Source organism: Merops nubicus, unplaced genomic scaffold (genome assembly GCF_000691845.1).
Source record: "Merops nubicus isolate BGI_N331 unplaced genomic scaffold, ASM69184v1 scaffold12267, whole genome shotgun sequence".
In the NCBI taxonomy this organism is placed as follows: Eukaryota; Metazoa; Chordata; class Aves; order Coraciiformes; family Meropidae; genus Merops; species Merops nubicus.
In genome coordinates, this window is record NW_008621030.1 from 63,537 (window position 1) to 73,935 (window position 10,399).

Sequence of the window (10,399 nt, forward strand, 5' to 3'; positions counted from 1 at the left end):
CACGCAAGATACATGTGGTAGTAGTTGACTCCAAGATGTATCTTTTCTTCCTCCTGTCCCCACTCCTCCAAAGAAGGTGGGGGAAAAGAAAAGATCTTGTGTCTCCAGGAATTAACACCCCAGTGAAGGTCCCTCTCTGCATGTGCACAGCATGCTCTGCACTGTGTTTTGCCACTGAGCTCGTGTACCATGAGAGGAGGTTGTGTTGCTCGTGTGTGTCACTAACTTGGCAGTGAAAGGGAAACACAGCACGTACTTCAGTCACTACTCAACTGGTTAACAGAAGCTGCTCAACTGGGAATGCCACAAGACGGTTCCTTTTTCTGCTTGAGACTTCCTAAGGTGGAAAAGCAGCATTACCAATCTTTAACACTCAAAATATTACTAATGCTCAGAGTATTACTAATTCCTCAGAGCTCCTGCAAGACAGTTAAGGTCATTTGGAAAGTATTCAAGTCAGACGGTCAATGTTAAGGTTGTATATGCAATCTCATTCCTGTCCTTTGTGCATATACATTCACTAATTACATAGCCAGATCTTCATCTCAGATGCTTCATTATGTTACTTCTTCAACTTTATATGAGCATCCTGGAAATATTTTTCTTCTCATGTGCATATGTCCTCTTTAAAATAGTATTATTTTGGATTTTAAGTGCTCTCACATAGGCTCTGGAGGATCTGCTGATTGCTTAAAAAACAATCACACAATCACATACAAATCTGTCAAGGCTGCAGTTTGATCTTTCTGTTGGTCTCCAACAAAATGAGTACCCTGTTAATTGGTTTGTGATGTCATTCTCCCCAAGCTCACTTGGGAGGCCAGCACAAACGGGGTGCAGTATTGAGGCATTCATTGTGGTGAATTAAGGCTGTTTTGAACCATAAGATGAAGGATGTTTGGAGTTCTCAGTCCTCACTCTGAACTCCTTGCAAGCCTCTTCCGTGCCATTACTTAATTACAAAGGACTCCTCCATAAACTCCCTAAGTCAGTCTGGGTTAAGTGTGTACTCTGGCTTTACTGTGCTCATATTGAGTATGCAATAAGAAACATAAAAAACATGTAACTTCTGATTTTTGTCTGTAGAATCAAAAGTGTCCTATATGAGGGATATTTATTTGCATATGCCTAAATAGATTACAACAGTTTTAATTGCTGTAATAATGCAGGCTCTTCTGAGTCAGCTGCTTAAAGGTGAATGAAGAATTTATCCTCGCTGCAAACTCGAGGTTAAAGGGGTTTTTAGCTTGACAAAGTGTAATTGCTGACTGCTTGGGAGATGGAGGTTAAAGCTTCTATACCTGCTAATATGTGATCTTTATCACATAACAAACAAATGAGTTTGTTGTCTTCTCCTCTGAATCACAAAATGTGATGTTGCATATCCTGCCTTGGAACATTGGTTTAATACAAACTTTGATTGCTCCTTTTAATTATGAGAGTCCTTCCACCAGCCATCCAGTATTCCTGGATGTCTCCAATTCAAGCCAAGAGCCATGCCCAGACTTACCAATATGTGAAAAAAAAAAAAATTACTTGAAGCTTGATGGAGGAAGATTTCAGGGAAAAAGGCAAAAGCTAACTGCCCCATATGGAGTTATTTCATAACCTAAGCAGCCTGGGGAAAAACATAGTTGCCAAAATAACAAGCAAAGAAACTTTTAACTCCACAGAGTCACTTTTAGAACAGATTTTGGGCACTGCAGGCACATGCTGGGCAGGTGATCTCCTGCAGGGTTTGTAACTGATGCCCCTTGTTTTATAGGACAGTGAGCATGGATCAAACCTGAGTAGGAAGATGGACAGTCTGGGCAGCAACCATTCCATCCCAAGCATGTCTGTGAGCACGGGCAGTCAGAGCAGCAGTGTGAGCAGCATGCAGGAGGTCCTGGATGAGAGCAGCCCTGAACTGGTCATGATGCATAGTGACGAGAGCACAGTTAATTCCACCTCCTCCGTTGTCCATAAGAAGGTATGTTCTCTGGTGCTCTCCACAGCTTCCTGCAGCCCCCGCCACTGCTCCCCCGTGTGGGGCCCAACCATCAGCATGCTGGGAGCAGGAGCTGGTGCTGGCCTTGCCAGAGTCAGATTCTGTGTTTTTTCTTTAAAAGACTTGGTGTAGAAAAAAGAGGCCACTGAGGAGAGGATCAGTGTGTAGGCAGGGTTCACGTGGACTCACTGCATGCCTCCTTGCCCAGCCCTGCATGTGCGCTTCACCTCTGCTTGGAACACCAGTCCTTATGTACCTGAGTGGTTGTACTGTGTGTGGTATGGGGACAAGTGCCTGCATCAGCTCAGCTAACCACTGACCACTCACGGGGTATGTTTAAAGTCTGCTTGCACTTGGATTTCCCTCCTGAGAAGTGGAAGTGTGCAGAACTTTGGACTTTTCCCACAAGGTATGTTTTGAGGCAAGTTCCTCTCAGTGCTTTACTCCTCTTCTGCCGCATGTTGTGATGTGTTGCCTTTTGTTTTCTTAGGGCTAGGTATGGAGTTGAAGTTGTGTAGCTGTAAGTCAGCAGCTCATCTAAGGCTGACTGAAACTCTTTGGGTTTGGCTTTCACAGGGTCATTTGCTAGTGGGAAGTAAAACCTAGGCTGGTTGGGTGGTTGCATTTGCAAAGAGCTTCAAAGGGTTTGTATGCTTTTGGCCAGAGGAGTCAAAACATCACAGCAGCATGAGAAGTATTCATTTCTTGTTTGTAAGGTTACAGTAAAGTTTGGTTTTAACTAAATACTTGTAAACTATTTTTCCTCCTGAAATACAGTGTGTGTAATTGAGTATTGAACTGCTTATAAAGGGAGCTCTCAAGAAATTTTGTCTTCCAGAAAAGATTGCCTTCCGTATTTGTGGAATCCTGGCCGATAACTTGTAAAAGTTTGAGGTTTACATCTTTCTAAAATATATTTTCAGTAGCATCTTTAGAGAAGATTTTATTTTCACCTTTCTGAAAAAAAAAAAAAAAACAGTGTAAGGTACAAAACACCAGCCTGAGGAAGCATCCTGAATGAGGAGTGGTGCAAGATTGGATGTTCTGGAGGACTACAGTTGGAGCTTGTTTTTGTTTTATGCAGGCTTCTGAAATGTGTATTAACTTTAACATCACTTTAAGTGGTTATGTTTACATATGCATCAAAATAGGAGTTTGAGGGACTGATTTACACAGTAGTCATACATTATAATTTTACTGACTGAGCAGTGTCATTACAGTTGATGAAAACAAAATATGAGCCACTCCCATCAGCCATAAATTGCATTTTGAAAGAAGTAGAGTTCCTGCTTGTTTTCAGAATAACATTTCATTTTATGGTGATTGTACAACACTTCTCAAGTACAAATACAGGAAGGTTTCTGTTGCTGTGCATTCAGTCCTCTTAGACCTCTGTGTAGCTGTTGTTTTCTTCTGAGGAAGACATTCAGCTGAGTAGAATGCCAGCAGCATGTGGAAATCTTTATCTGGTGTGGAAAAAAAAAACCCCAACAGGGTCTCTTGCACACTTGTAACTGAAATACTGTAAAAGAAATCACTTGTAGATTAGATACCACTGGTATTTTAGGGTAGTTTCTGAAGTGCAAACCCTAGGTCTGCACTGGTGGTCTTTACAAAATAATTGTTGGCTGCGATTACTGATTCTTGCAGTGGAATAGGTCCCTCCTCAGCTGGCAAATCTTACCTTCTGCTTTATGTACACGTCACACGAACTTAGACTATGTGTAGCAGGACCTATTCCAAGCTGTAAGTATATTGTTTTAATTCAGCCCATCATTTTTAAAGTTATTCTGTTACTTTCAGAAACAAAATTTTAAATGAAAACAGCTTTGTGCATATATTATGTATATATTAATACACGTGAAGAAAAGACTAAAATTGGAATAGGACACTTCAGGGGGTTTAGATACACAGAAATCCCACTCTGTTTTCGAGGTAAAGCTTATTCTGAAAAGACTGAAGTTTGTGGGATTGCTTTAGCTGTGTTTCTGTAAGCTGTGATGAAGTTGATCCTCACAACTTGGTTTGGTTCATGGGGAATGCTAAGTTTGATACTCTGGAGCCTAATCACAACCACAGTGGAAAGAAACTGGGGTTCAGGTCTAATTTAAGTTTTTGTTTTGCATTTAATCAGTTTGTAAAAGCTAAAAAAAAAGCCCTGATGAACAAAATTAGCCAGCAGTCTCCATTATGTGGGCATAGCGTCACACATGAGCTTGTTTAGACATGGGTCAAATCAAAGTGTTGTGTAAAATTATGGTATTCCACAAATGTGTTAATTAACAACCTCTGGGTGTTACCAGGCTGTGTAAAGTGACCAAGATGGCAAATTTGCTGAGTGATGATATCTTCTAAGGCTCAAAGCTCTAAGTGTCAGAGGCCTTTTGATTTCTTTGGACCACAGCCCCAGAATGTCACGTGCAGTTGTAAGACACAGGATGAAAGAATCACTGATTGTGTGTAAGATGTATTGCTCAGAACCTGAGACTGCTGCTCGATGGGCAGAGCTGGGCTGGAGTGGTGGTTACTTGGTGTAAATCAGGAGCAGACCTCAGGTTCTCACTACATCACCTCTGTAGCACTAGCTGGGAGAAGTCTGAGCATCCCCATCCATCTCTCCTAGCATCTGTCCTGTGACCAACTACACTGAGGTAGAGCATAAGAAACAGGCTCATGTAGTAAAAGCATTTATAAACAACTTTTTTGAACAACTTATATTTGGCTGTGACTTCCATAAGTGTTCTGTGGTCACAGGGTAAGTGAAACAACCTGCTTGTGAATTGGTTAATTTTCACTGGCTATACCAGTTCATGGTAGCCAGGTAAATCTTCCATGAAAAGCAGGCTCAGCCTCACCCCCTCCACAGTACAAAAGCTTTAGGGCAGCAGAAGAGTTCCACGTTTCTAAACTTGTGCTTACAACAAAGGTGACTCCCACCTATCAACAGAGTAGAACATGTAGGTTGGAAGAAAAATCATTGGACAGGAAAAAAATAATAATTATAATGCAAAGCTATAATTGAATATGTAGCTTTTAAAATAACTTCATTTATAGCTCTATCCTAATTTCTTGGAAGGAAAAAAACATGCAAAAATGTCTGGTACTCAGGCAGGAAGCCTGCATCCTCCCTTCCTGGGATCTCTGCCCATCCTTGGGGTCACAGACTGCTTCCTCAGGAGGGTACCTGAATCACCAGCAAATTCTTGACAGGAAATTCAGCTGTCCAGCATGGATGAGCTGTCCTGCTAGGAACTTCTCTTTGCCCCTTTGCAGGTTTCAGGTTGGTGCCCTGCTCCATATGAGTCACAGTGTGATCAATGTAAGAATTCTGGGCTTCTGATATCTCTTGAAGAGAGTTAACTTGACTGTGTTGCTCCATCTGAGGACCATCTGGATACACATTCTCATGTATTCACACCATCTATTGGGAGCTCATGCAGTGGTTCAGCTGCACAGGTTGAGAATGGACTAAATGACACCAGTAATGAAAACCAAATGGTATCTGAGAGAGCTCCCCCCCAAAAAGACAAAATGAGGCAGGGAGTTAAACTCCAAATACTCTGTGCTTCAAAGACACGTAAAGCAGATTTTAAAAGCAGATAGGTGTGAGTTAATTCCTCTTAAAATGAGGATGAAGGTTTTTGGCTGCATAAAGGATACAGGCATCAGTTGATGTGTTGCAGGTAGTTTGTCATCTGCTTTGTTCAGCTGCTGGTGTATGTCAGTGTGTGTCCAGGTGCCTTCCCAGAAATATTTTGTTGCCCTAAGTGAGCGTGCCATGTGGTAGGATTTAGAATGCTCCCACATGGTATCATTTTATTTCCATAGCACTTTTATAATGGTAAAAAAGGTTGTTCTCTTTTGATCTAAACAAAAAGCCAACTTGGAATTGCTCAGCTGCAATATAGAGTTGTTGCTGTTACTTCAACCTTAAAATCGTCAGTGCTTATGAGGATGGGACTTGGGCAATAAAAACGTCGGGGAAACCTTCCAATTAAAATCTAGTTTATAACAAAGGCATGAAAAGAGGGTGTTAATAGTTGATGCCACAAATCCTTGCCCAGCGTCTGTATTCAGAACATACTTTGTGTAATAACTCCTGCAACCTGGGTGGCTTCCCAGATCCATTCCAGGGACCTGTCCGTGTCCCTTGTCGCTGCCGTGATTAACGTGCTTCCGTGGGGGGCATGGCAGCTCAACGTGAGTTACAGCTGAGGCCATTTTCCTCCATGTTAGGGTTTATGATTCATCCTTGGAAAAGATGTTGGGTTTATGAGATGTAAAGGATATTTAGGCAATGACTTACAGAGTTTTGGCTGGCGTGGTCTGGCAGTGCCGACCCCTCATGTACCTTCTACAGTAAGTCAAGCAGGCTGGTGACATGCAGCCTTTCCTTGAAAGACTCTTGATACTTAAATATCTCTGTTTATTATTAGTTTATTGAGGTATTTAATGCAGTGTACTGATATGAGTGATGGCATGCAGTTGTTTTCCCTCCTCTTTAAATTCTTAGAAGGCTTTTTTGCTGCAGTTCCATTAAAGCCCTAACTGTGGCTCAGAAATTGCCTTTCCTGTGTGTGAGGGAGACTGGCAGTCCTTCAGTTAGTGAATCCTCCTGTGTAAATAATGTATCTGAAACTTTTTATTTGCTGTCTGTGACAAAACCTTCAGTGTGCAAATCAATGTTCCTTTGGAGCTGACAGTTTAGATGTTTCAGCTTTTAGGCTAGTCCAGCATGATCCAAGTTTGCAGTTGGGTGTGTTAGTTTCTAAATCAGCTGCTAAATCATCAGAAGGTGATGGAATTCCATTTCTTGGTTGTTTTTTGTTAATTCTTGTGTTTGACTCTTGTCAGTGCAAGGATTGCTTCAGCCATATGACAATATGGGTAAACTCTAAATGTCAAATGCAATTTATAGATCTGTCTGCGCCTGGTTTTGGTGTGATTAAAATCTGAGGCAGAATTCTCATTGATTTTTTTTGGCTTTTTTTTCTGTGGGGGGAAAAAAATCAACTCCTATCTACCTACTGAATTGTTTTCTGTTTGCTTCTATAGCTTTCTTCTTCCAGCTGTCTTCTGAGCAGGTATTTTATTCACACAGGAAGTTTTGTTGCAGCACTGTGTTTATGTGGTTGGTTTTGGTTGGGTTTTTTTTTTTTTTTCCCCTAGTGTTTCTTGGAACAAGCTGCTTCTTTCTCTAAAAAAATGCCAAAAAAACCATCATTTGAACAGGGTAATTATTCCAACAAGACTCCTTCACTTGATATCTTGAACAGTATCATGAAGATACTGTTAGCAACATACTGTTAGTGTCACTGTAAAAAATGCATGGCCATGATGTTAAGCAGATATTCCTGCAATATTGTGTTGGTGTTGGGGCAGGGATGGTAAAAGCCTGCCTTTTTTCAGTGAGCAGGATGAAAATAGAGTGTTTGGTAGAACTGCTGTGGGACTCTAGAGAGCAAAATTCAGGTTCTTGCTCTGTAGGGTGACCTTGGCCAAGACTCAATGGTTGGAGCAGAAACTCATATATGGAAGAGTCCTGCCTTTTGATTTTTTCATTGTTTTTAAGGCATTTTCTCTTCAGCATCTCTTAAGTAACTGGAAGGTCCACCAGCTCTCTGATCAGATAACACTATAGGATTGTTTGAGAGTTTTTGTCCTGGCAAATATAAGCAATGTCAAAGCTGACATCCAGCCAGGTATCCCCATTTATTGTGATCAGCCCAAGAGCTTTATGTAGCAGATAACACAGAAGAACAAGCAATTTCTTTAGTAGGAAGCTGCAGATTCTAGATTGTTGACCCTAAATGGAGGGATTTTAATGGTTTAGGGCCAGTTGTGATCTGAGCATGCCTGAAGTTGTAAGGCAAATATTGCAGTAAACATAAAAAAAAACAGATGGAAAGTGAGATGTACATGGAAGACACATGACTTCAAATTCAATGTCTGAACTGCAGATTTAGGGCTGAGCAGTACCCTGACCCAAATGTGATGAGCTTCTGGGGTGCTTTTGCTCAGATTTTACTGAGTTACTTGAACTGAAGTGCCTGTTTTGGATCTTTGTTTCTCACAAATCCAGAGCTGAACATTTGAAACAACTTCTTGACTTGTGCCAGCATCTGGGAGAAGATATGATTGCAGTGTCTCTTAGCAAGCTTTTGGAAGAAGAGAAGAAAATAAAGTAAAAAGAGCAGAAGTCTGTTTTCCGGGTTTGTAGGTAGATGTTTTTTGTAGTAGCCATCAGTCACGTTGTCTGAGGAAGGCTGGTGGAGATAGTGCTACTCTTAGGTTTATCTTACAGGTCTCTTTAGTAGCAGTCTCTGTGGCAGTGTAACTTGTTAAGAGTTAGAAGCCTCAGATCCCAGATTAAGGGGTGCAGAGGACAACCTCTGACTCCTGTCCACTTGAAATTGGTCCTTTCGATTGCTCAGTTGCAAAGGAATTTTCTCATTCCTTACCCAGCTCAAACTGAAATGGAGAATGCAGTTAATTCACATTCCTGAAGGGCAGTTAGGTTCTGCTCTGAGCTGCTTTTTGCACTGAAGTAACTAGAAGTCTAATAAAACAAGACCAGGGTGACAGTCTGCCCTCTAAGAATCCACTTTGTAGATAACAGAAGTCAACCCACAAATTAATTTTCCTGTGTAAGAAGTAAATACAAGTTCAACTTGTCATTTTAGGTGGTGGTTTGGAGCAGTCTGAAAAATCTGAATGCACATTTTAAAAGTGTTCAGTGATTTGTTGCATCTCTGGCTTTAATATTTCACATTCACCCTGGCATAGTAACGTAATGGAGCGAGGGGAGATGGTCCAGGGATTGGGGTATTGCTAGCAGACCTTAGGAACCTTGTGTGTTCACACATGCTGCTGCAGGTTTGTGTGTGTGACCATGGGTCATATTTGGCCTGTCTGCACCTTGATTTTGGGGTCATGGTAGCAGAATAATTGCTCCTGTGTACTGTGATTTCCCCATGGTTCTGATCCATACAGATCTCTAGCACAGGATTTTTTAATCTCAGGCTGCATTTCACCAAGTCCTTCTCACACCTACTTGATAGGCGAGAGTTCTGCAAAGCTGCAGAGAACTTAGAACTGATATTCTTCCACTGAAGCCACAAGTCCAATTAAACTGAGTGATAGTGTTAAACTTTAAATGCTTAATCAAGATTTTTTTGTATGACTCTTGTAGAGCCTAAGATGTGCCTTTCTCAGGAAAGTGTCCAAGCCTGAGAACCCTGCTTCTTGTGTGGATATGCACAAGTTGAACGTCTAAGATGACCCAAATTACCAGAAACTGCCCTTCTGTAACGCTGCCTGCCCCTGCTAAGACAAACAAGTCCCACAAAAGCTCCAGTGTAAGGATGGCCAATATAAAATGAAACTGCAACTTTTTATTACACTCTGTAGTCCTACTGCTTTTGTGGAGAACTGTCCTTTTAAACTGTTTTAGCTTTTTCTGTCTCCCTGAGTGCGTACAGAGTTGCTGGTGTAGACTCAGTTCCCCATGGTCTTGGCTGTTGTGTTCTTTCCATGCAAAGGCAAGTGAGAGGTGAGCTTGGAGCAGAAACTCTCAAAGTGAACGACTTGAGGAAAGGTATTTGGTTTAAAGCACTTTAACTGTGTCCTTCAGCTCTGAGCATTTCTGTACCTGTTGGGCTTTTGCTTGAAATCATTTACAGAGTCATACTGGAAGCGGAGTGTGTGTTGGTCCAGACTAGAAGCAACTAGAAACTAGAGACAGCAGAGTGGGAGATGAGTGTCTGCAGAGCAGGGAGGGAGCATCAGTGTGACAGCAGTGTCATGGTGGAGATGCTGCTCCATAGCAGCTGCTTTCCCACCACAGGGCTCTCTGACCTTACTGGTATCTGCTCTGCCATGGCAGGGAGGCAAAGCTGCTGCTGTGCATGGAGGCAGCAAGTCAGTCTGATGGAACCAGCCATCCTCTGCAAGGGTTGGAGTCTTTTGGAGTCTTTGTGGCCAGCGGGTTGGGGGGGAGGGGATTCTGCTGCTCTGCTACGCTCTGGTGACACCTCACCTGGAGTGCCATATACAGCTCTGGGGTCCTTACTACAAAAGGACATGAACCTGCTGGAGCAGGGCCAGAGGAGGCCCCAGAAATGGCCCAAGTGTAGAACCCCTCTTCTAGGAGGCCAGCAGGAGAGAGTTGGGGTTGTTCAGGCTCCAGGGAGACCTTCTTGTAGCCTTTCAGGACTTAAAGGGTGTCTGTCACAAAGCTAGGGACAGACTTTGGAGTAGGGCCTGTTAGGACAGGACAAGGGGGGATGGTTTTAAACTAAAAGTGGGAGATTTAAACTAGACAGAAGGAAGAAATTTTTGATGCTGAGGGTGTTGAGCCCCTGGCCCAGGCTGCCCAGAGAGGTGGTCGCTGGCCCACCCCTGCACCCC

The 10,399-nt window shown here is 42.4% G+C and overlaps 1 protein-coding gene across 1 annotated transcript in view; it reads left to right on the forward strand.

The window, feature by feature from the left end:
• Positions 1-1,972, forward strand: part of LOC103776788 (serine/threonine-protein kinase TAO3) — a gene marked incomplete at its 3' end in the record, with an annotated part of 27,325 nt that extends 25,353 nt beyond the window's left edge. The window contains exon 12 of the mRNA XM_008944316.1: positions 1,766-1,972. Coding sequence (XP_008942564.1) covers positions 1,766-1,972 — 207 coding nt within the window. The remainder of the gene's footprint in view (positions 1-1,765) is intronic.
• Positions 1,973-10,399: the final 8,427 nt, after the last annotated feature.